At 40.3% G+C, this 26237-nt stretch overlaps 1 protein-coding gene across 2 annotated transcripts in view; it reads right to left on the reverse strand.

Annotated features, from left to right (window-relative positions):
- Nucleotides 1-2043: 2043 nt before the first annotated feature.
- LOC124256259 (fucolectin-like) overlaps nucleotides 2044-26237 on the reverse strand; it is a 32341-nt gene continuing 8147 nt past the window's right edge. For both annotated transcript variants that reach the window (XM_046690224.1, XM_046690226.1), the window contains exons 2-4: nucleotides 5664-5888; nucleotides 4971-5216; nucleotides 2044-3403 (exon numbers count right to left, since the gene is read on the reverse strand). In XM_046690224.1, coding sequence (XP_046546180.1) covers nucleotides 3177-3403; nucleotides 4971-5216; nucleotides 5664-5888 — 698 coding nt within the window. In that variant the 3' untranslated portion in view covers nucleotides 2044-3176. The remainder of the gene's footprint in view (nucleotides 3404-4970; nucleotides 5217-5663; nucleotides 5889-26237) is intronic.

Below are 26237 nucleotides of genomic sequence, written 5' to 3' on the forward strand. Positions count from 1 at the left end.
TTTCAAAACACGATAAACAGTGGACAAAGGGATGCCTGTTCTACTTGAAATCACTTAAGCTGATCTGATGTCCTTGTTATAATACTCTAAAATCAACTTCCTCTTCTCTCAATCATCCATACTGAGGATCACTGAAAATGGCGTCTGCTAGCAAGTAAACAAAGGGGGATAACTCTTCACAAACTAATGAAAAAGGATTAACGGAGGTGTCTCCCTTGAATGAAACCAAGCACTTGATAGCTGGTCAAGGTTGTTTATACTAAAAACCCAATTAAACATATTCCTACAATTCTCAATAATTTCTGGTCATACTATATATGAACATACAGAAAAAGATCGGTTGGTTTGTTAACGCCGCACTCAGCAATATTCTAACTATATGGCGGCGGCTTGTAAATAATCGAGTCTGGACCAGACAACCCATGATGAACAACGTAAGCATCGATCTACACAATTGGGATACGATGATATGTGTCAACCAAGACATCGAGCCTGACCACCAGATCCCGTTAGTCGTCTTTAACGACGAGCATTGGTTTCATTTCTAACCCGGATCTTCATGGGTACAGAAAAGAGGTGAGTTCTGGTGATATGGTTTTTAACGGCCCTTTCTAGTTTATTGCACTTATAGTCGATTCCACCGTCCTTGTTGCATCCCCTTAAGGCGAGCACCAGAAGGAGTTGAAACAAGCACCATCGTTCGCTATGGTTTGGTATGACGCGACTATGTCATCGAACCACGGACCGACCTTTCGCTCTTCAGACAGGCTCTCTACTAATCTACAAGGAAGCTGTCTAACCGAAAACAGGGTAGCCTAGAGGTTAAAACGTTCGCTCTTCACGCTGAAGACCCGGGTTCGATTCCCCACATGAGTACAATGTGTGAAGTCCATTTCTCGAGTCCCACGCTGTGATGTTGCTTGGATATTGCTAAAAGCGGCGTAAAATCATACTCTCTCACTCTAACCGAAAATTATCATATTAAAGAAGATATTACAAAACAATGAATATTCAGTTTTACAATAATACTATTTAGTTAATAGCTACAGCAGACATACATAAAATAGCTGTACAAAGAGCAAGGGTAAGATGATGGTGTTCACGTATTTTCCGAAAACCATTTCAGTTTTACATCGATTGTTCAGGGTAAGAGTCTGTCATACAGACCCTGAAGTAAATATATCAAAGAAAGCCCACGAAAGTCTAGAAAATGTGGCAAGTCTAGATTTCCTCAGCTTCAGAAAATGAAGAAAGTCTCAGGGCTCCTTTTCATTATATATATATTTTTTTTCTATGAACTTTTTTTCAGTAAAATATGTTCATTTCAGAGACTAGTTGCTAGACTACAGGTTACCCAGCCCAAACAATTGGATAACCTTGCTCATTGTCTATAGGTTGCAGTTATCTGGTCATATGGTATGAAACAAACACTTCTATATGTTTAACTAAACTATATATTCTTACAAGTTTTGTTTTGACTTTCGTTGTGTAAAACCACTCTCTATAGTATTCCATTCATTGGTCGCGGTCTGTAAATAATCGAATCTGACATTGTGAGTAACGATAAGCGTGCTGTGAAATGTAATCACAAGTAACCCTAGTCACCTGATCGTCCTCGACCCGTACAACATACCCATACATGTTGCTACAGTTGGTTCTCCGCCCGGAGAGCGGAAGGTCGCGGGTTCGATCCCCGACCGTTGTCCCTGTCTGGCGCTCGGCATTAATGGGTACAACAAGGACTGGTCGGCTCGGAGTCAGTATAATGTGTCTGAGTGGGATATTCATGCTTCACTGCGGCATGGTATCTCAGTGGGCTAGCACTATAAAACCAGCTTCAGTCTGGGCTAGTACAAGCAGCCGCACATACACATACACACGCATGCACGTCGTCATATGAGCGAAATATTCTCAAGTACGGCGTTAAACCCAATTTCACCTCACCTCACAGCTTGTTCAGCTTGACCTGATCAAGTGAATGCTAATGCATTGCGTGACCGTGTCACAACTGGTTTGGTCTATTATTGTGAAGGGGTGCACCTTTGTCAGTTGACTGTCAACATGGTCGAACAGCCGAGACAAGGTCGCCGTTTGACATCTCTGTGTCGAAAAATCGTCAGTCATGTCCTAACTTTCTTTAAAAAAGAAGCTACAGATGGTTAAATGTTTCCGAATCGCGCTATAACGAATCCACGTGTGCATGTTTCCCACGAACGCAACATTAATAACATTCTCTGCTCCCCTGTTAAATGAAGTCAACTCGACCAGCCGTTTGTGCCATTTGACCTCCCGGGTCATGCGTATGTAGACTAGCTCAGGTCAAGCTGAACAAGCGGTAAAATAGAACTCTGACATCTTGTTACATACCGTTAACTTCATGTTGCACACACAACTGGGGCCGTAGCTACCATTATATAAAAAAGCCCGGGCTTACACATGCTGTTGCTAAAAAGGTTTGGCAGACCCTCAATACGATCTAAACTCGGGCTTACACGAAAAAGTTGGCTTGCTACGCGCCGATTGTAATATAATATGTTAATAATAAATATAATACTATATTTATAATGCGCTCATCTCCACGCTTACAGCATGCTCAATAACCATATGTCTGTTTTAGACTGTCTTGAGTGTCGACCGTGTTTCGGGGGTCTAAAGGAAAGCTCATTGCTAAAACACACAACTAATATATTAATACCTCTTTTGCAATCATTGTCCGCAGCCACTTTGAAACAGTGACATGCACAATCGTACAAGCATATGCTACTAAATATGATTTAGTGACAAGAGACATCTTGGAAATGGCGCCGTTCGTATCAATCCATGACGTCAGAATGGCAGGTGTGACGAGTGGTATAGAACTAAACCTAATGTTAATTTTCATCAGGGATGCACACTTTATTGCTGCGTAAATTTAATTTGTTTGCTTCAGGCTCACCGTGCTCTACATTGAAAACAGCAACGTCCTTATCTAAAAAATGTAAACAGCAATTCAATAATTCAAATGCTCTGTATGATCACTTGGCAAAGTCACCTTTGGTAACTGGTGACAGAGTACTCACTGACCAAGGATTATAATACAGCCACAACTGGAATTAAAACCCAATACCAGTGGATCCTGACACGTCCAAGGGAGGTAACAATTACAAATAGTAGCGTCCCAGGTCACGGGGCCTCAATTACATCAGAAGAGAATAGTGATCCCAGTCTCCATTGTCGGCAACTGTAGATCCATCGTGGATTATCTCGCAAGGGTTGACGTTACTTTGACGGTTGAAGTTGAAGTTGTAACAGTCGTAATCCTCTGTACATAAGAGGGCACACCGTTCAACAGTCGCTCCAAGTAAGGGCGTGATAATGTTGCTTGAGGCCATCTTTTTGTTTGGTGTTCGCCGATAACTGCTGCCTGAAGAAAAACAAGGAACGAGTGAGTGAATGTTGTTTAACGCTCTAGTCAACAGGTTCATATCACATCGTTCCGCATGGAACCGAAACACTGTGGCCATTTTGAAAGACGATTCCGGTAGACCTCTGACCAAATGATGTTTCCCTATTTGGACTTGAACGTGAGTGTCGAGGTAAAGACATGCCACCTGTAGGGCAGGGCAGGATCACCTGGGACCCGTGAAGATCCGGGGTAGAACAACCCATGCTTGCCACAAAAGGCGACTATGCTTGTCGTAAGAGGCGACTAACAGGATCGGGTGGTCAGGCTCGCTGACTTGGTTGACGCATGTCATCGTATCCCAATTGCGCAGATCAATGCTCATGCTTTTGATCACTGGATTGTGTGGTCCAGACTCGATTATTTACAGACCGCCACCATATAGCTGGAATATTGCTGAGTGCGGCGTAAAACTCACTCACTCAGTCTCACTTGGGATCACCACTAATTGATAGTGATCCATAAACACATGTTCTTGTCGTTCTTATTGTTCATTACCGCCTCCGTGGTGTAGTGGTTAGAGCGTCCGCCCGGAGAGCGGAAGGTCGCGGGTTCGATCCCCGACCGCGTCATACTAAAAGACGTTAAAATATGGTACTTGTTGGTCCCTGTCTGGCGCTCGGCATTAATGGGTACAACAAAGACTGGTCGGCTTGAATCAGTATAATGTGTCTGAGTGGGGTATTCATGCTTCACTGCGGCATGCTATCTCAGTGGGCTAGCACTATAAAACCAGGTAAAGTCTGGGCTAGTACAAGCAGCCGCACAGACACATACACACGCATGCACGTCGTCATATGAGCGAAATATTCTCAAGCACGACGTTAAACCCAATTTCACCTCACCTTTTATTGTTCATTCATATACTGGGGCGGCGTGGTAGCCTAGAGGTTAAAGCGTTCGCTCTTCACGCCGAAGACCCGGGTTCGATTCGCCACATGGGTACAATGTGTGAAGCCCATTTCTGGAGCCCCTGCATTGATATTGCTGGAATATTGCTAAAAGCGGCGTAAAATTAAACTCACTCACTCACTCACTCATACAGAGGATGTGACCTACTTGAATCTTGATTGTGTACGCATGACAATGCTTGCTTGCATGAATATACCAAAAACCTGCATGTTTGGCGTGGATGTACCAACAGCTATGTCTGTTATGCATAGATATGGCAACATCCAGCATGTTGTTTTAGGATGAATATACCAACAACCCTACGTGTTATGCATGAATATATCACCACCTATACTTCTTATGCATGAATATATCAACAATCCCACTTCTCACGCATGAGTGAGTGAGTAAAAGTTTTACGTCACATAGGCAATATTTCAGTCATATCGTGACGACATCTCACGCATGAATGTAACGACAACCACACTTGTTATGCATGGATAAGCAACGTCTATACTTCTTGTGCAGGAATATACCAACAACCTACTCGTTATGCATGAACGTATCAATATGTTACCCCGCAACATGCTTCTATTTATCTATTGATTTATGCATGGATATATAGCAACGGACGTACTTGTAATGCATGAGTCCGGCCCGTACACTTCGAGTTCGCAAATTGTAAATCTGTCGTCCCCGGGACCCTTGAATTTACGTCTTAGTTTGACATAACGTCCCGTGAACACCGTGGTACAAGGCAGAGTCACTGGTGCGCCTGCAAGGACCACGCCCTCGTGAAACAAGCATAGTCGAGCCTGCTGGGACGGAAACTGGATGGGATTAAAGTCGAACACTTCCACATAGAAGTCATGAAGACGTGTATCTGAAAACAAATGGGAGAACAGATAGATCATGGTAGTTTGTAAGTAATCTCCCCTGACCGAAGAGTGATTGAGTAAAAACTAAACTAGAAAATATGTTTGTGAATCGCACCGATATTGACTTCTCTCGCTTTTTAACTTACCTCATGTTTACACTGCCTGAAGCTGAACGTCTGTTCTAAGCTTTTCTAACAAAATATTCCCTTGGATATTAAACTTTTATTTTTTGTATATGTTTTTTTGTGAACGGCAACGCTATTGATTCCTCAATAGCAACAAACCAACCAACCACTTCAGCGAAATTCGATCAATTTGTCGTTGTCTCGAATTTGCTAGTTGTTTCAATTATTTTCTCGAACGTCATTTCTCGTTACTTCGGTTAATATTCTCGTTACATTACTATGCGTGTGAATAAATCAGAAATGTACCAAACCTATCTTTCGACTCACCGCAACAACCACCAGTACGTGCTGTGGCCACTACTGTTGTGATGGCATAGTAGCCAAGTAGATCAACTTGCCACCAAGGGCCTGAATCACTAGCCTTGGCTTGAAAGCAGGACATGGAGCCCCAGCCCGGATCGTTGTTGCCGTCTACTGCTCCACTTGAGTTGACACCGTAGAAGCTGCTTTCTGCCGTTGGTTTCCTCAAGGCAAGATTAGTAGAGGCTTGACCTTAAAAAGGAAAGAAACATATTTTATGTTTCGGACAGTGTAGCTTAGTAAACATTGCGTGTGAATACCATTGCAGGTATGGTATGATTAGTTAATATGATCATTATAAGCTGGTGTTAATCTGTAATCCGTCGCATCATGTTGAAATATTGCACATGATTTCAACCACTGATTTGTCCAATCTTTACTAAATTATTTTGCTGTAATAGTGTAAGACACAGGTATGATATTGATGACTGAGGTGTAAACCAATACACTCCCCATGACGAAAATAGAAATAAACCTTTCAGCAATTTTTGTTTGTTTGAAGATCCTATTTTGTTCTGGTGACAAATGCAGCGACCATGCATCAACATTGTTAGAGGAAATGCCATAGCTAATGTAAAACATCGCCGCTTAAAACCCACACCTTTCGGAATGTGTTCTTGTTTCCTTTGGGTACAATGTGTGAAGCCCATTTATGTTGTCACCCGCCGTGATATTGCTGGAATATTGCTAAAAGCGACGTAAAACCATACTCACTCACCCACTCCCTCACTCACTCTTGTTTCTTTACATTTTGTTTGTGTCAAATAGCATTGAAACATACACTTTTAATGCGGAAACAATGTCGATTATCTGCCGAAAGAGGTTACATTTGGCGTCCCAAGCAAAACGCCATGCTTGTCACAAGACATTTTACATTTACATTGTACATTTTATACAAACAAACAGACACCCTTAATTCCCGACCCGTGAGGATCAGGGTTAGAAACTAATGCTGCTTGTCGTAAGAGGCGACTAACGGGATTGGGTGGTCTGGCTCGCTGACTTGGTTGACATATGTCACCGTATTTCAATTGCGTAGATTGATGTCCATGCTGTTGATCACTGGATTGTCTGGTCCAGAGTCGATTATTTACAGACCGCCGCAATATAGCTGGAATATTGCTGAGGGCGACGTTACACAACAAACCAATAAATTAACAAACAAACAAACAAGGCAAAAGAGCATTTGGAATGTTTGTAATGGTCTGTATAGATCGGTCAAATTAAGTGGGACATCACGTGTTCGCGAAACGTGTAGGTTTATTTCTGCTATTCTACTCACCTAATTTTCATATCAATGTAAGTGTTTGTTTCCTGAAGGTCGCACAGCAGTGCCAAATATATGAGTGAGTGAGTGAGTGAGTGAGTTAATATTTAACGTCACATCGGCAATGTTTCAGCCATTGAAACAATTTTGACGTTGATAAAGAATAAGTGTATATTATGAAACTTGACGCCAATGGACAGGAAAACACCTCGACTATCACAGTTAAATTTAAACTAGTATGTTAAGTTCAAACAAATAGAAATGTTTGGACAATGAAATATAAAAAAAACCCAACTGGCTATAGATCGCCAGCAACTGAAGGTACATCACCATACTAGGGACCATGGGGAGCCAAACATATGAGCCCAGTACTAAACAGCATTAATACATCTGACGAATATTGTTCCGGATAATAACAGATCTTCAGCTACCTTGCAGGTTGTAAAAGACGACTACAAAAATCGGGTGGTCAGACTCGCTGACTTGGTTGACATACGTCATCGTATCCCAGTTGTGTAGAGCGATGTTCATGATGTTAGTCACTGGACTGTCTGGTCCAGATGCGATTAGTTATATAGAACGAATGATACTGAGTAAAGCTTTAAACAAGATGCTGTTACATCGTTTGGAAAATATCTATGGTTTCTATGCGTTAGGCTGCGTAGATATTTCAATAACTGTCCATAACGATAGATCAGCAAGACTGGAAGCATAGATATGCCCGACTTTTGTATTTGTAACATATCGACAATATATCATTGAAAAAGTCCAGCATTACATATAAAATTCTTTCATTTGTATACTTTCAAATTTGTGAGTGAGTGAGTTACAATTTTACGTCACAACGGCAATATTTCAGCCATATCGTGACAACAAAAAGTTATGTACTAAGAATAGATATACTTATACATTTTTTAAACATCTTTTAGCGAAGGACGTCACAACGGCAATATTCCAGCCATATCGTGACGACAAAAAGTTATGTACTAAGAATAAATATATATCTACATGTTTTAAATACGTGTCAGCGAAGGCCAGTATAACGACTAGATTATCACATATGAGTGAGTGAGTGAGTGAGTGAGTGAGTTAAGATTTAAAGTCACATCGGCAATATTTCAGCCATATCGTGACTGAAACTAGTTCTAAATTTATAATACATACATATAATATATAAAACCCTGTCACGGAGGGACACAGATATCCAACGAAGGTAAAACTAGCTAGCATACATCTTTAAAAGTAGAAAATTATTTTTGGACAATACAATGTTAAAATGGGCTATAGATCGCCAGCAACTGAAGATAGATCACCTTACTAGGGACCATGGGGACTTACAGTGCCTTTGCTACCTGCATGGACCCTAGCTGGATTTAAACCATCCCTTCAGCCACTGGCGATTGTAGGAAAGTTTAGCCGAAAATGCTACGTTTAAAAAATTTGGTATGTTTAAATTTTACTTTGAAAGTTTTGGTTCTTACGTACCCTCTCAGGAGGACAATAATTTAACACTACTTCAACCCCCTTTGAGGATACAGCCACTAACAAGCTAAGCTGATAATCTGAACTACCAATTATGAAACTTTAGCTATTTACAAAACATATATCAAAATATCATTAAACAAAGCTACCTCTTTAAAAAAACAATGATTAAATGAAAATTAACTTTATTAAAAAAGTCCTTTACTGTTTGGATATTGAAACATTTATCTCTTATGATGGAGAATGCAACACAGTCAAGCAGGATATGCTTGACAGTGACCCTCTCATCACAAGGGATACAAAACGGAGGATCCTCGCCTTTCAATAGATATACATGAGTATATCTTGTGTGGCCAATACGACATCGTCGCATGATGACCTCTTCAAATCTGGACTGACAACCCAAGTAGGTGTAACCAATATAAGGTTTTATTTCATGTAATTTGTTAATACCTACTTCTTTTGCATCAGATGACGGATGTAGGTTCGGATGCTAGCTTTGTAATCAGAGTATGGAATAAGAAGTGGTGTCACAGATTTATTAAGTGCTGCCTTGGCAGCAAGATCAACCATTGTATTCCCAGAAATGCCAACATGGTTGGGTAACCAACAAAAGACGATGTCGCATTGACAAGTAGCAAGCTCATTATACAATTCAATAATTTCTAATAAAAGTGGATGTTTACAAGAAAGATTTGTAATAGCCTGAAGACACGAAAGAGAATCAGCAGATGATGTATTGTTTATATAACCAACAAAAGACGATGTCAATAATTTCTAATAAAAGTGGATGTTTACAAGAAAGATTTTTAATAGCCTGAAGACACGAAAGAGCATCGGAAAAGAGTATGTATTGTTTATATTTACGGTGTTTTTTTAATATAATTAAGAGCTGTTAATATGGCGTTAGCTTCTGCTGTGAAAATAGAGCTATTATTTGGTAGTCGAGAAGATATTGTTCTGGATCCATGACAGTGGCACAAGCTACTGCGCCACCATCTTTGGACCCATCTGTAAATAAGGATTTATGTGTATTATATGGACTCTTTAGTAGATTATATTCTTGTTTATATTGTAAGTCATTAGTTTCTGATTATTTAAACTTTGTCAGTGTTAGGTCAACGTGTGGCCTCACTAATTGCCAAGGAGGAGAAGAAAGAAGACGGGAAGGAGATATATTGTCCAGCTCAATGCCAGCAGCAAAAAGTAAAGGTTTGACTCTTAGACCCACAGGTGGAAGAGAAGACTTTTGGTTGTACAGATCCTCATAAAGAGGATTGACAACACAGTTAAATGCAGGATTAGACACGTTAGAATGTAGTTTTGTTATATACTGTAAGGATAATTTTATACGTCTTTGGGTAAGAGACCCGACGTAGAGACTGTCAACAGGAGAAGTTCTAAAAGACCCAAGACAAAGCCTGAGACCTTTGTCATCAGCAATAGGTTCATCAGCAATATTTTTCAATGTATCAGAGAATAATTGAATCGGATATAGAGCATTGTTAAAAAAGTCCGATATCAAGTTGTCAGTACACAGTTTCTGAAATAATGGCCAGTTGGCCTTATTAAAATTCCACCGTGTTCCAGGTGGATCATCATGCGGCTTTATAGATGAAAGTATTGTGGGGAAATGGTCACTTCCACACAGGTCTTCATGGACTGACCATTCAAATTCATTATATATGTTTGGATCTGTGAGAGACAGATCAAGTGCAGAATACGTTCCAAATCCAGGATGTAAATAAGTGGCTGATCCATCATTTAAGATGCATAAATTATTATTAGAAATGAAGTCTTCGATGATTTTCCCTTTGTTGTTAGTATCGGTACTTCCCCACAAAGGGTTGTGTCCATTAAGATCACCCATGATAATACAGGGTTTGGGAAGCTGGTCGAATAGATCCTGCAGATCGGACTGCTGAAGAGCCGAAGATGGAGAAATGTACAAAGAACAGAGCGTGAAGGTTATTTGTAAAGAAAGACGGACAGCAACAGCCTGAAGATTACTTTTAAGAGGGACAGGGCTATGAATAACACCCTGCCTCACTAAAATAGAAGCGCCACCAGTGGCTTTATCACCTCGGGATGAAAACGAATGATATAAATTGTACTGACGAAAATCAAAGTTATCTGTACTTTTCAGGTATGTCTCTTGTAAACTAAAAGCTGATGGTTTAAAATCTTGGGATAATAATTGTAAATGATTAAAATTGTTTCTAAGGCCTCTGCAATTCCATTGTATAATATTATGTGAGCAACTCACGGGGGTACAATAGGAGAACGTGGACGAGACGAAGTCCCTTTATGCTGAGATGGCTGTGAGGGGCTTGTCTCTATATCTAGAGGTTCATAGGTGTTATGGACCTCTACAGGCACATTTAATGGTAAAGGCACCTCAACATGTTTAAGGGCCTTCGCTTCCTTTCTTCTTTGTTGTTTTCGTTCTTTATTTGACAGTGTTGTTTTCCCTTCAGTTTCATGATGATTTGTTTGTTCAGGCATTATATTTGATAGCAGTAGAGGATCTGTCGATAGAGCAGTTTGTGATGATGCTGATGACATAGTAATATGCTCAGCATTTACTGGATATAATACAATTTGCTCATCTGAGGTCCAGCTGATAGCGGTTTGACAACCAGTATCAACGTTGAGTGGGGAAGAGGAGACTGCAGCTGAGGTAGGAGTAGAGAATGAAGCAGATAACTCATTATCAACCAATTTCCTTGCATCTGCAAAGGAAATGTCATTAGTGTACTTCATTTTCAGGATTTTTGTCTGTCTCACAAAAGAAGGACATGTTTTGGAGGAGGTCATATGGTCACCCTTACAATTTGCGCACTTGATAGTATCATCAGTACAGAGCAGTCAGTGCCATCATGATTGTTACTACACCGGAGCAAACCTGGGGGTTTCTGCAAGACCTCGCACCGTGACCAAATTGTTGGCATTTAAAACAACGGAGTGGATTTGGTATGTACACATCCACTCCGATGTTGAAGTACCCTGCTTTGACAGAAGATGGAATCTTTGAGAGAGCAAATGTGAAAAGGTAGGTGTTTGTTTTAATGATGTTGTCACCTTCTCTCCTAGTGAACCGTTTTACAGACAGTACTCCTTGAGATTTCATTTCTGCCACAATCTCCTCTTCAGACATATCTGAGAGGCACTTTGCACGGTCACGTACGATGCCTCTACATGAATTTAGCGTCTTGTGGATTGATACGACAATCTCAGTATTGGCAAAATGATGAGCCTTGAGGAGATTTTGAGACTGTTGTCTCCTTGCGCATTCCACAAGAAGAGAACCAGACCGGAGACGTGTAACATTTTTAACAGTTCCACAAATGCCTTCAATGGATTTTAAAATAATGAAAGGATTGATTTTGAGGGGTGTGACATCAATTCCATCGACAACAAGAAATCGTGGCCAAGAATCAATATTGTTTAAGGATTCCTCATCAGAAGATGTTGCAGCATCAGTATCGATGTGCCTTCTTTTCGTTTTTGATCTGGAACCAGTGGGTAGTTGGGTAGCCATAATGAAAGATATATTCAACACCCTTGCTCCCCACCCACCATGGAGTGTCAACAAGGACGGAATTGCAGCGGAAGCCAACTACAAAACCATGGCTACAAGGATGCTATACTCCAGCAAGAAAGACACAGGTAGCTATAATAGTCAAACAGAGTAAAAGGTCAGGCTGGTCCGGCCCTAGACAATTACCTGATGACAAATAGAACCCGGAGGTCATTAATGCCAGATTGGCCCATGAGCCACCGCCTCCAGGTATAGGACTCTAGGCAAAGTTGGAATATATTCTGAAATTGGTGGTTTCCATATTAACCACATGAAATATCAGTATATACAGGAATTATAATTATCCATGCTCTGGGCACGGCGTGAACAGCCGATTGATAGAACCAGGTCAGTTCCACCACCCGTCTAGGTGAAGTAAGGGTCGAAGTGGTGTGTTGGGCAAAAGGAACACTGTTCCTGGAACCGATGCCCTCAACAACCAGACTCCCGTCCTCCACCGACACAGGGGCGCAACCCACGGCAAACGGGTTGGTGGACCAAATATACCCCCGGGTCCACAACCGGGTGTTGAAGAGCGCTTAACAACACAATATACCATCGGGCTATAGATCGCCAGCAGCTGAAGGTAGATCACCATTCTTTCAAATTTGTACTTACGGAAAAATATATGTGTTGTGTATAAAGTGTAATAAGACATATTTATTCACAATGAAAGTATTCACAATTTGCACGTACATGTTAATGCGCGGAGCACAATTCGGATGTAGGCATATGTTTGTTGGGTGCTTGATACTCATGCACGTGGGTTTTTATGTTCACAATTATTGTTTGGTTATCTGGTACACATTAATGCCCTCTTGTTTAACCGTATGTGAAGCTCATACACTGTTAAGTCTGCTTGCCGAGAGAATGGAAGCAAAAGGAAGTTGTAAGACTTTGAAAGACATATCATATTCGGAGACGCTATAATATTCAACACTGTGGACTTACCAAGGCATTATGAATGGCTCAGGCTTGTGAGACTACATCATTTGATATCATGACTATGGTTTAGCCTTTGTGCAAATGTAGGGACGTAGCATCAGCAGGATAATGCTGCTCCCACTAGATGTTACTAAATCAGCATAGCATTGCTGCACTACAAATGCTGACTGTTTCTGAAAATAATATTCCTTGGTTCAACGTCTACGGCAGGATCAAAACCAACCGTTAAGGCAAACTTACTGGCTGACGTTTGGAACAATATCCCCCATTTGGTGACTGCAGTGCGTCACCACCGCCTGGCGCAAATGGTAGTTATGCCCAATACTGGTATTGTTAATTGAGTACTTACACAACCCCTTATTACAGTCATGAACGTTGTTCTATGCCCCGTTCCTCAAAGCGGTCGTAGCGCTAAGATGATCGTACCTAACATACTTTAACATAGACTTACGACAGTCGTAGCGCTATGATCGCTTTGAGGAACGGAACCCTGGACCGTAGTGATTAACATAGTAAGCCGTAGTTTGATCGTAGTGCCATGTTACCACGGTGTACTACGGTCAACACAACGGTGCAGTAGGGTCAACCACGTTCAAACTACGGTAACATTCAAGCTAACTGTAGATATATTTTGAACATGGTCATCTTTTGGTGTAACCATGGCCAATTCATGGGTTTGCTGAAGTTCAAAGTACGGTCATAACTATGGTAAGAACTACGCACATATGAGAGTGAGTTAAGTCACATCGGCCATATTTCAGCCATATCGTAACTAAAACTACTTCTAAATTCATGATAAATACATATAATTTATAACACCCTGTCAACGAAGGACATTAAAATTACTAGATTATCACAGATTTGTTAAAACTAGATCAAAGAAAATCAAAATCATATTCTAACAATTAATGATACGATATAAAACGTGGCATGGGGTCGCTAGCGATGGAAGTTAGGTCACCATACTAGGGAAAACTACGCATAAATACATCTAACTACGTTTAATTAAGGTCAAACTACGACGTTCATACCCCGCTACGGTCAACTACGAGGGGCGTTCATTAAAGATTTCCCCTGACCCACTTCTGGTTTTCACATGTGGCTGAAACTTCATGTGAGTTATGACACATATGTCTATGAGTCATGTGGTAAGTTTAAGCATTGAACTATTAAAGGTATTTCTTTGACAAGCGTTATATTGAAGCAAGGTGTGACAATGGAGCCAGTTGAGTACCGGGCAGTGATCAAGTTTTTGTACTTGAAAGGTTGCACGCCAAAAGAGTGAGTGAGTGAGTGAGTGAGTGAGTGAGTGAGTGAGTTATTATTTAACGTCACATCGGCCATATTTCAGCCATATCGTGACGAGAACATATTTGGTTTTGAAGTGGAATATCTGTATAATATAAAAAACCTGTCGACGGAAGACAGTAAAACAACTAGAATATCACAGTTAGAATTAAAATTAGCGCGGAAAGTTTAAAACTAATAGCACTATAGGGACAATACAATATAAAAACAGGCTATAGATCGCCAACAACAGAAGGTAGATCACCATACTAGGGACCATGGGGACTTACAGTACCTTTGCTACCTGCATGGACCCTAGTTGGATTTACACCATCCCTTCAGCCGTTTGCGATTATAAGAAATGTTAGCCAAAATTAAAATAACAAGAATACTACGTTTAAAAATCCTGGTAAGTTTAAATTGACTTTCAAAGTTTTGGGACTTACGTACCCTCTCAGGGGGACAATAATTTTACGATACTTCAACCCCCCTTGAGGGTACAGCCACTAACAATCTAAGTTACTAATCAAACTACCAATCATTAAAACACACCATCTACAGAACATAGTTATCAAAATTCATTAATTAAATCAATTTCTTTTAAAAAAGCAAGAATTAAATGAAGATGAACAGTATTAAATAGATCCTTAACAGTTTTAACATTGAAATATGTATCCCTTATGATGGAGAATTCAACACAGTCAAGCAGGAGATGCTTGACTGTGACTCTCTGACCACAAGGGATACAAAACGGAGGATCTTCACCTTTTAACAAGTATTTGTGAGTGTACCTTGTATGGCCAATGCGACATCGTCGCATGATGACCTCTTCAAATCTGGACTGACAACCTAAGTAGGTGTAACCAATATAGGGTTTTATTTCATGTAATTCATTAATACCTACCTGGGTGTCCCACTTCTTCTGCATCAGATCGCGGATGTAAGTTCTAATGCTAGCTTTGTAATCAGAGTATGGAATAAGAAGTGGTGTCACAGATTTGTTGAGTGCTGCCTAAGCAGCAAGATCAGCCAGTGTATTCCCAGAAATGCCAACATGGCTGGGTAACCAACAAAAGACGATGTCGCATTGGCAAGTAGCAAGCTCATTATACAATTCAATAATTTCTAATAAAAGTGGATGTTTACAAGAAAGATTTGTAATAGCCTGAAGACACGAAAGAGAATCAGCAGATGATGTATTGTTTATATTTACGGTGTTGATTAATATATTTAAGAGCTGTTAATATGGCGTTAGCTTCTGCTGTGAAAATAGAGCTATTATTTGGTAGTCGTAAAGATATTGTTCTGGATCAAATGACAGTGGCACAAGCAACCGCGCCACCATCCTTGGACCCATCTGTAAATAAGGATTTATATGTATTATATTTATTTCTTAATTGACTAAATTCTTGTTTATACTGTAAATCATTAGTTTCGGATTTTTTAAATGTGGTTAATGTTAAGTCAACGTCTGGCCTCACCAATTGCTAAGGAGGAGAAGAAAGAAGACGAGAAAGAGATATATTCTCCAGCTCAATTCCGGCAGCAGCAATGAATGGTTTAATTCTGTGTCCAAGAGGCGGAACAAGAGAAGGCTTTTTGTTATACAAATCCTCATAAAGAGGATTGAAGACAAAGTTAAATGCAGGGTTAGATTCGTTAGAATATAGTTTGGTAATATATTGTAAAGATAATTTTATACGGCGTTTGGAAAGAGAAGGCTCATTTGCCTCGACGTAGAGACTATCAACTGGAGAAGTTCTAAATGATCCAAAACAAAGTCTTAGACCTTGGTGGTGAACAGAATCAAGTAGTTTAAGGTTGCTTTTGCAGGCTCCGCCATATACGATCGAGCAGGCATTTAGCTTTAAGGGATTTGATATGTGGCAGGAATGTTATATGGGAATCGAAAATTAGGCCCAGAAATTTGGCCTCCTTTACAACTTTGATGGGAGTGCCATTTAAAGATAGTTCTGGGTCCTTATGAGGCTTATATTTACGGCAGAAATGTATACAATTAGTTTTTGATTTAGAAAATTTAAGGCCGTTTTCAAGACAACATTTATTTATTTTGTTTAAACACAACTGTAGTTGCCGTTCAATAGTATGCATATTTTTACCACGACAAGAAATATTAAAATCATCCACAAAAAGTGATCCATCAATTGAATCGTTTAAAACCTTGGATAAACTGTTGATCTTGATACCAAATAAAGTGACAGACAAAATACTGCCTTGAGGGACACCCTGATCCTGATTATAATGATCAGACAGGGTTAAATCCACTCGGACTTGAAATTGCCTGTCTTTTAAAAACTGTGATATAAAAAGAGACAAACGGCCGCTCAAACCAAAGTCATGTAAATCCTTCAAAATGCCATGCTTCCAGGTCGTATCATAAGCTTTCTCAAGATCAAAGAAAATTGATACAGCATGTTGTTTATTTACCATAGCATTCTTAACAAAGGATTCAAGGCGTACCAGCTGATCAATGATACTACGATTTTTCCTGAAACCACATTGAATATTTGTTATAAGGTTATTGGTTTCAAGATACCAAGTTAATCTATTATTCACCATACGTTCCATGGTTTTACAGACACAGCTAGTTAAAGATATTGGTCTGTAATTTGACGGATCTGTATGATCCTTGCCAGGTTTTGGTATTTGGACTACAATGGCATTTCGTCACGAGGGAGGAAAATTTCCGGACGTCCATATTTTGTCAAATATATCTGAAAGTGTGACCAGACATGGTTCAGGTAAGTGTTTCAGTAGCTGATAATGAATATTGTCATCACCCGCTGCAGTGTCATGAGCTTGCTCAAGAGCTGTATATAGCTAATGTTCATTATAGTCATCACCATTATTTGATTCAAAATTAACTTTTGTCTCTTCCTGTTGTTTCTGATATCTCTGAAACTCAGGGACATAATGCACGCCAAAAGAGACCTTTGATGAAATGAAAGCAACTTATGGTGAGGATGCCCCATCTTATGAAATAGTTAAACACTGGCATTGCCAGTTTAAATGTGGTCCGAAATCTGTGGAAACAACTCTATTCCTGGTTGACCTCATTCAGCCATTGATGAGTGGAGATTGCCATTTTGGAAGATCGCCGTATACCTTTGATTACACAATGCCATTTAGAAAGTGGTCAAATGCAACATATGTTATATTTGGGATTACACTTTCTTAGTAAAGTACAGAGTCTAGTACTTTTTGGGTTGAGTCCCATCCGGGATTCGAACCCACACCCTCAGAGTCAGGCACCTAATCGCCAGCACACAAAGTCAGCCGCCTAGCCCGCTCAGCCTCCTTCGACTTTCTGTGCTGGCGATTAGGTGCCTGACTCTGAGGGTGTGGGTTCGAATCCCGGATGGGACTCAACCCAAAAAGTACTAGAATCTGTACTTTACTAAGAAAGTGTAATCCCTAATATAACATATGTTACGCCGTATAACTGTTCGCTAGTTAGCACATGATGTCAAGTTCAGTGTAGGGTCTGTGGAAAAATCATATTCATGACAATTTGCACATGCATAACTCATAAGGTGTCTGCACGATGGATTCCCAGGCTGCTCACACCTTTTCAGAAGCAGGAACGAGTCAGTTGCTTAAATGCTCTTTTGGACATGTACCAAGAAAACCAGGCAAACTTTGTCGACAGACTTATCACACACCATGCACCATCTCTTTCCAACTATGACGTCATTTTTGAAGGGAACACGCTTCCCAGATGATGAAACACTGATTTCGGAAGTCAAGTCATGGTTTGATACGCAACCTACAGACTTTTTCAAGCACGGCCTTTATAGTTGCATGAAACGATGGGAGAAGTGTGTAACTCTTGGTGGTTGCTATGTAGAAAAGGACTTATAACTCGGTCAGGGGAAATCTTTAATGAACGCCCCTTGTATGTGACCGTAAGATATGACAGCCGCTTTAGGCCCAGTTACCTGTGTCGCTTGTAAACATGTGTAGGTTTTCTCTAAAGCGTGTTAGGATACAACATTTATAGACTTGCCAAATATATTGTCACTTTGAATAAAATAACACTGATTACACTTCATGTGAGCCTTTTTCCGATAGTATATCGATTTTCCGCCATCGATACAACATACGTCATAGGAAATTGATGTTCCCATATCTCTAAACTAATCGTTACAAGTTGAGTAGGTAAACTGTATAGTGTACTTTCCTGAGTGAGAAAATCAATTGTTGGCCCACCGCGATTGGAATGAAGCCAATATGTCTACCCGCTGAAGTCACAGAGTGCTATTTATATCTATCATTGAAAAGTGCATACACTCGTTTATATTGACAATCTTCACGAACGTATTCATGTTTCTGAACACAACAAGGACGATGTAGAAGATTAACATGCAAAGGGTTAAATTTGTAGAACAAAATATATATATTACTTTTGAAACATTTTTTCTGTGCTCTGTGAGTGAGTGAGTGAGTGAATTTAGTTTTACGCCACATTTAGCAATATTCCAGCAATATCACGGCGGGCACATCAGAAATGGGCTTCACACACTGTATCCATGTGGGGAATCGAACCCGGGTCCTCGGCGTGACGAGCGAACGCTTAAACGACAAGACTACCCTATCGCCCCCTGTGCTATGTCATGCATGCGATACGTACGGTAATGATTTCAATTACCCATATGCTCTTGATCTTTAAGGGGGAAATTCATCTAAATGTTCGTGCACAATAGGTCTCCATTGTGTTTCAAAACAATCAATGAGATTTTTATCCGCACATTCAACACCATCACATATTTACTGTCTATCCACCAGACATGGTTGTCGATAGTTCTTCAGAGTAGGATAATGACCAGTTTTAAAGAATAATGCGTGAATGTCCAAAATAGCGCATATTTCTTTGTAATATAAATAAAATACAGGTTACGTGAATTCAACAAAAGAGATCGTACAACGATCCATACATTCTACCCGTCAACACCACCAATTAGTCACATTTTAAAACATTTTCAGTAATCCATGAATACACATTTGAACAAATCAAATCTTGTAATTGATTGTTATTCATAATTTCGTGAGTCGCTAAGGTGACATTGATCACTTAGGGACAAACCATTTATGCTGAGGGGGGCTGGGTGGGTGGTGAAAGACGAGGGGAGCGGCCCGACTGGGTCTGAGCGGAAATATTTCTGGTTCTCCAGTGTCTGGAGGGGCGGATAGGTAGCCTAATGGTTAAAGCGTCCGCACGTCAAGCAGAAGATCCCACATGGGTTCAATGGAATATTGCTAAAAGCGGTGTTAAACCTTACACCAGTGACAGGATGTGCTGAACAATTGATTTTTAGGAGATTCGGCCCTGAAAACAGTATTTATTGGTAACAATAGTCCTGCATATCCCGTCCATATCTCTGGATATGATTGACTTAAATCATAGTCTTGCTTACATGACTCACATTCCATCTATTTTCGTGACGGATGAGGGACTAAGAGGCATCTTAGTGGTTTGAACCTTATTTTGGCATGCCAAAATCAATATTCGATTTTCCACGAGGGTACAATTTGTGAAGACCAGTTTTGGTGTTCTCCGACATGATATTGATAGAATATTGAATACAACAGCGTAAATCTTATATTTGTGTGTTGTTTAACACCGCACTCAGGAATATTCCAGCTATATGGGGGCGGTCTATAAATAATAATCCGAAGTCTGAACCAGACAATCGAGTGATGAACATCGATCAACAATATGGGCATTGATCTACGCAATTAAATAATAATAATAATGAGAAGTCTTATAATGCGCTATTCTCCAAACAACAAAGCATGCTCCAAGCGCTAACACCCTGATTATTATTACTACGGATAGGCGCCTGTTAGGCGCTAGAAGGTTATAGTCACATGACTTTATGCAACCGGGTACCCATTTTCTGCTGGGTGAACAGAGACAATTTTGAACAAACTCACTTGCCTAAAGCGAGACCACATGTATTACAGGACGGAAAGACCTAGAAACTCTCAGGAGTCAACCTGTCAAACACGGTCACCCATCCAAGGACTGTCCGAGCTCGCCGTTGCTTAACTTCAACTGATTCGTGACCTGAGCTCTGTGCACAGGACCACACGCCACTACCAACTGGGATGCGACGACATGTGTGAAGTCAAAGAGCCAGGCATGGGTTGCTGAAGACCAATTCCAACCCGGATCTTCACGGGCCCACTCTCTCATAAGGGATAAATAGTTACACATGCATATTCGGATTACTTTCACAATCCTCTATCAATTCTATCAACCTTCTTACTGGCAAACAAGGATAAGTTGATCACCGACCTGACAAGTGACCCGTATTAGCATGTATGAGTGTCGCCCACTGGCGCTTGCCATTGTTAGCGAAGGGGACCCAGGTTGTCCGCGATCAAGTGTAGTGCGATAGGTGAAGCAAGACGCATGGCGTGTGCAGCTACGCGCGGAATCAATTTCATCGTCATGCAATGTCCGTGCACTAGCTTACATCTGCTCTACCTTTCACAAACCAAATGGGTTTGCTCATTGCCGTGCACCGCCTATTTCTCGTAAACGCGATCTCTGCGCCGGTCCAACTTATCCTTGTATGACTGTAGTCAAGCTTTCTCTTGCATTGCACAATACGATGAACTGTGTGAGTAACAGACATTTCGAACATAATGGATACAATCCATATTAAGGAATTCATTTGCTTTCATCATAAAACGTGCCAACATATTGTTGATATAGACGTATTAAATACTGTTAGTCGCCTCTTACGACAAGCATGGGTTATTGAAGACCCTGTCGTCACGGGTATCGTTGGAAGCCACTCAACACGCCAGGTGGTCAGGTTATGTGACATGGCTACAGTCCGTTTGAGTCAGAAACGGACCGATGAATTGCAAATTTTATCATTGTGCAAAATTGCCACATAAATATAAATAGTCGCATGTTTTACAAATACCCAACAGCTTTCTTATATTTGAAAATTTTCCGGACTCAGCCAAAAAAGTTGTTTAAGAAACTATCATAATTGAAAACGCAAAAGTTGTTGTCTGTCGCGGCGGGGTGAAACCGCAGAAACGGAACAGCCAGTCATGGCGGGGGACATCTCAAAATCTATTCCGGGAGACCTGTCGGTTCCTCGTCTGTCATAGTGTCATAGTCACGACTTAAAGGGATGACAAGTGGTGCCACAGTTGCCTGTTGTAAGCCATCCCGAGACCAGTAACCTTGTTCAATGACGTTAGCTACCTTGTTGACACAGTTTTGCCAAGTTTCAGTCGTGATTTCGTTGTATGTCATCGTTCTCAGACAAAGTGGATTTGTTTTTTTCAACCCGTGACCAAACTGTACCCTGGACGCATTTACCATAGCACAATCTGTACTTACAGCCCCAAGATTTGTTTATTACAGCCAATCGTTATTTTATTGGAAAATTATTGATTTTGAAAATCAATCGTGATCTTCATCAGAAAGTACTCCTGTCAAAGCTATGTCGAGCACCTGTTTACCGATCCCTTACACTCCTTACTGATTAACTCATTTTCCATCCTTATTGTATTGAAATATTGTGTTGAAATTGTTGAAATGTGTTGAATCAACTTACACTAATTTTGAAAATGATTGAGGAATTGGGAAATTAATTTCGACTTCTCGTGGTGACCACGACTTTTCTGACCCGTTTGATCCTTTGACTCATATAAAACGACAAAATGATTGGAATCCATGTTGATTTTATGATGATAATTGCTTATTAATCCCCCCCCAAAAAACAACAACAACAAAAAAAAAAACCCAAAAAAACCACGATTTTCATAAAAAACCATGTCTGTACATGTATGGCCCTGGAATGTTTAATGTTGAATTCATTGGTGAATGTGAACATTTAAAATGTTATTCTAGCGATTCAAGGTCAATGCCGAGTGTAACGTTCATGTGACTGTATGACAGCCAGCACCCTCCTCCTCATACCCCCTGTCAGCCTCCTGATCCTCTGAAGGGGCAGTCAACGACATTACTCGTGTAAAACAGCTTCCAATCGAGCCAGGTTCTGTACAGGAGGATCCGTTTGTTGCGCACGACGACCAATCATGTCCCAGATATGCACCAAAGGGTTAAGATCGGGGCTCCTTCAATCGTGACATACGTCAGGGGAGTGCTTAACTAAGTTCTGTGTGTATAACTGAATGTTTCTTGTTTGTCTTGTTCACGCATTATTCCAGCGGTCTGTAATTAATCGAATCAGCACCAGACAATCAAGTGATTAACATCATGATCAGCAATCTATGAAGTTTGACAGGCATCAACCCAGTCACCAAGCCCGTTCGTCGCCACTTACAAGCAATTCTAACTCGGATTTTCAAGGTAATATTAGAATTGAAAAGTAAATTCAGTTATTGGATTTTTTGAAGGTCGTCTTCGAGGGTTATTTCCTTCGTTGTAATTTTCATTTCAATGTTTAAATATACTATCGGGTACGTCAGTTGAGCAGAGCTATGGTCCAGTCTATTGTCAATACTTCTTTGATGCTGTTATATGACATTTATTTTATTTTATTTCTGCTCTGGACTAAATGCCTAAAAGTCTATTTCGCTATTGCTTCGTAAGAGCATCATCCTTTTTTTAAAATGTGTTTCACGTCGTCACCGAATTCTGAACATGGGTCGATCGGTCGGAAATAAAATTAACAAAAGACAATATTATCTGAATAATGTTCTTGATTCACATTTATTGTAATCCTTATTACAATTTCTCGCGTTCCTTGGACTTGTGACAGCGACTGATTTATAGATGAACATTTTATGTGACGAGGTGGTACGTTTTAGGTTCGAGTCGGTGGTGTTGGAATGAAAAAGAAACGTTTTTTTATTGTTTTATTTGTTTTGTATTTTTTGGAGGGGGGGGGGGGGATAAAATTAGAAGGGTCCGTAGGGCGATGAGAAACACAGAATATAAAAATGCTGCCCTAATGTTAACTCTTCCAACTGTGTATGATCCTTGTGTATGAGTACAATACGCATATAAATCATGCAAAATGACAGACTTCAACACCGAAAAATTCCAAAGAGCATAAAAAGGATGAAAACTATGGTCCTGGAATATCAGCTTTTACACTGGGTGATCGCAAAAAGGGTAAGCATCCGTTGCCATACACGTTGCATCCGCTGTTCACGCTTTCGCATAAAAAATATGCTTGTTGCCTCATGCGACATAGCAGTAATCCAGCCATGCGACGGCAAACAAACAAACAAACCCCGGCCCCGTAATATAGAACAAATGTATAATCGACGCTGCTTGTAGCAGAGTTTTCTTATGGAGGTAAAAAGTGTTTTCCTGCTTTTATCTAACAACGCAGTCAATGAACGATGGACAAGAAGTCTAGCCACACAATAGATCTTCTTTTTTTTATATAGTTCAAATTAAAAACGATATGTTAATTTCAATGACGTATGCTATGTACATGTACGCCGCTTCGAAATAAAGAAAAATTATTTTTTCTTTCTTACCACAAATCACTGTGTAACAATGACATACTGCTATCGATAAATCATTTGAGATGGATAATGACAAGTTTTAAAGAACAATGTGCGAATGATTTTAATGTCAGAATTAAGTTCTTCAAATATAGATTTATTACAACCTGCTTGAACTCGACATAACAGCGCACATGGTGTTATCCGAGTGGTAACTATCCATGATTAAAGCCATCAAGAGAAACAACTATCCACATACCTCAAAACATTTTAATTAAACCATGAATATAACTTAGACAAACCAATCCTTGGTTTTGCAAACTTAGAAAGCGCAAGGTTGTATATTATTGATCACTGAATGACCTACGATGGTACCCGTGAAGATCTGAAAGAATTGATCATCAGTTACCCATGCTTGTGGTAAGAGGCGCCTAACGGGATAGGGTGGTCAGCTCGCTGACTGGGTTGACACATGTCATCGTATCTCAATATGGTAGATCGATGCTCATGTTGTGATCCCTGGATTGTCTGGTCCAGCCATATAGCTGGAATATTGCTGTATGCGGCGTAAAACTAAACCCACCCACTCACCTACGATGTTTTATTGGTCGGGAAGGACTGGGATTTTGCTTTGAGACAGGATAGGTTATGTCCCTGCTTCTAATGATACAAATACTGGACAATTGATTTGCTATCATGCCCATGTTTAATTCTAATCAATTCGTAGTGAAAGAACAGGCACATACCCCCTTCCCATCTCTTGCAAATTCCTTCACCTCACACCCCGACCAGCCCGACCCCCACACACACGCCCTCTCTCTCTCTCTCTCTCTCTCTCTCTCTCTCTCTCTCTCTCTCTCTCTCTCTCTCCTCTCTCTCTCTCTCTCTCTCTCTCTCTCTCTCTCTCTCTCTCTCTCTCTCTCTCTCTCTCTCTCTCTCACACACAAACACACACACACACGCTCGCCCGGTTATTTCGGCCCTAGGTTTTTTCACCAAGGTTATTGTCACCACCCCACCACCACCTCCATAAGAAACAAGCATAATGAAACTCAGCGCAACACATGTAGGTATCCAGACTCTAGCTTCTCTCATGATGATATTGGTATCACTGCGTCCTTAGTAACCAAGTGAGTGAGTGAGTGAGTTATTATTTAACGTCACATCGGCAATATTTCAGCCATATCGTGACGAGAACGTATGTGACATTAAAATGACAAGAATACTACATTTAAAACAGCTGGTAATATTGAAATTTCTTTTGAATGTTTCGGGACTTACGTACCCTCTCAGGAGGACAATAATGTTACGCTACTTCAACCCCCTTTTGAGGGTACAGCCACTAACAAACTCAGTTACTAATCTAAACTACCAATAATAAAATATGTATCTATTTACAAATAAGTTAACAAGTCTAATTCTTTTAAAAATGCAATAATTAAATGAGAACTTATATTACTAAAAAGATCCTTCATAGTTTGTGATTTGAAATAGATAACCGTTGTAATGGAATATTCAACTAGTAACCAGGTATTTGGGGTCAGTAACTGAGATTTCTGATTTGAGGCAGGATGTTGTTTCAGTTGCGCAATGTGTTGTGTGACAGGATGTGCTGAATAATGGAATCGCTCAGTCGCTGTGGTACTGAGGAGGATAGAGAATAGGGTGTGTCACAAATCCATTTACATTCTTGAATATATAACGTTGTACATGAGCAAACATTTCCGATAGTAATATCACGTAATTCGTCATCTGACATATGGATTGTGGTAAAAATTATACACATGGAAAAAAGTATCGCAAATATTCAATCAGTTTGAATTGCTGATAACTGGTCTTATATATTAATTACTACGGTCAATACAATCTCAAGCAGTTACATATTTAATCATATTTATATAATTGACGTCTGCAATAACGTCCCCGACCCTCCTTCTCATTAATTGCATCAGACGTTGTATTTGAAGTGAGATATTGTATTGTATTCCGTTATAGATGTTCCAATACATCAATATCTCCCTAACGTATTCTGACCAATAATGTCGCCAACGTGTTTTATGAGCTTGAGATCTGGACTCCTGGCGGGCCAAAGTAGAGTTGCTACCACTTCTTTTTTAAATACGAAATCACCAACGACACACCGATATTCGTACTTGAAGACTGGCAATGTGTTCAGATAATGGTCATCTTAATGTGGTACAACAACACTGTCTAGGATGTAAATGACGTTCAGTTGTCCATTTAGTTTTTGTCTGATCGTCACAAGGTCAAGTTTACAGACATGCAAGGCGCACCCCCAAACCATCAATGAATCATCCAAACCGGTACTTCCATCAACATATTCCGTCCTGCATATGCAGTGTTTCTGTGGCATCAACCACGAGCTCGGCCATTAGTCATAAACAAAGGAAATCGACTGGTATCTGCTACCTGACCAGCGCACCTTTCTTCATGATGTCACATTCCACAGGAAGCTAGTCGTGTTGCTTTGTTCTCTTGGGATAACAAC

This window comes from Haliotis rubra, unplaced genomic scaffold (genome assembly GCF_003918875.1).
Source record: "Haliotis rubra isolate DU_JTF1 unplaced genomic scaffold, ASM391887v1 Scf621, whole genome shotgun sequence".
NCBI classification, from domain to species: domain Eukaryota; kingdom Metazoa; phylum Mollusca; class Gastropoda; order Lepetellida; family Haliotidae; genus Haliotis; species Haliotis rubra.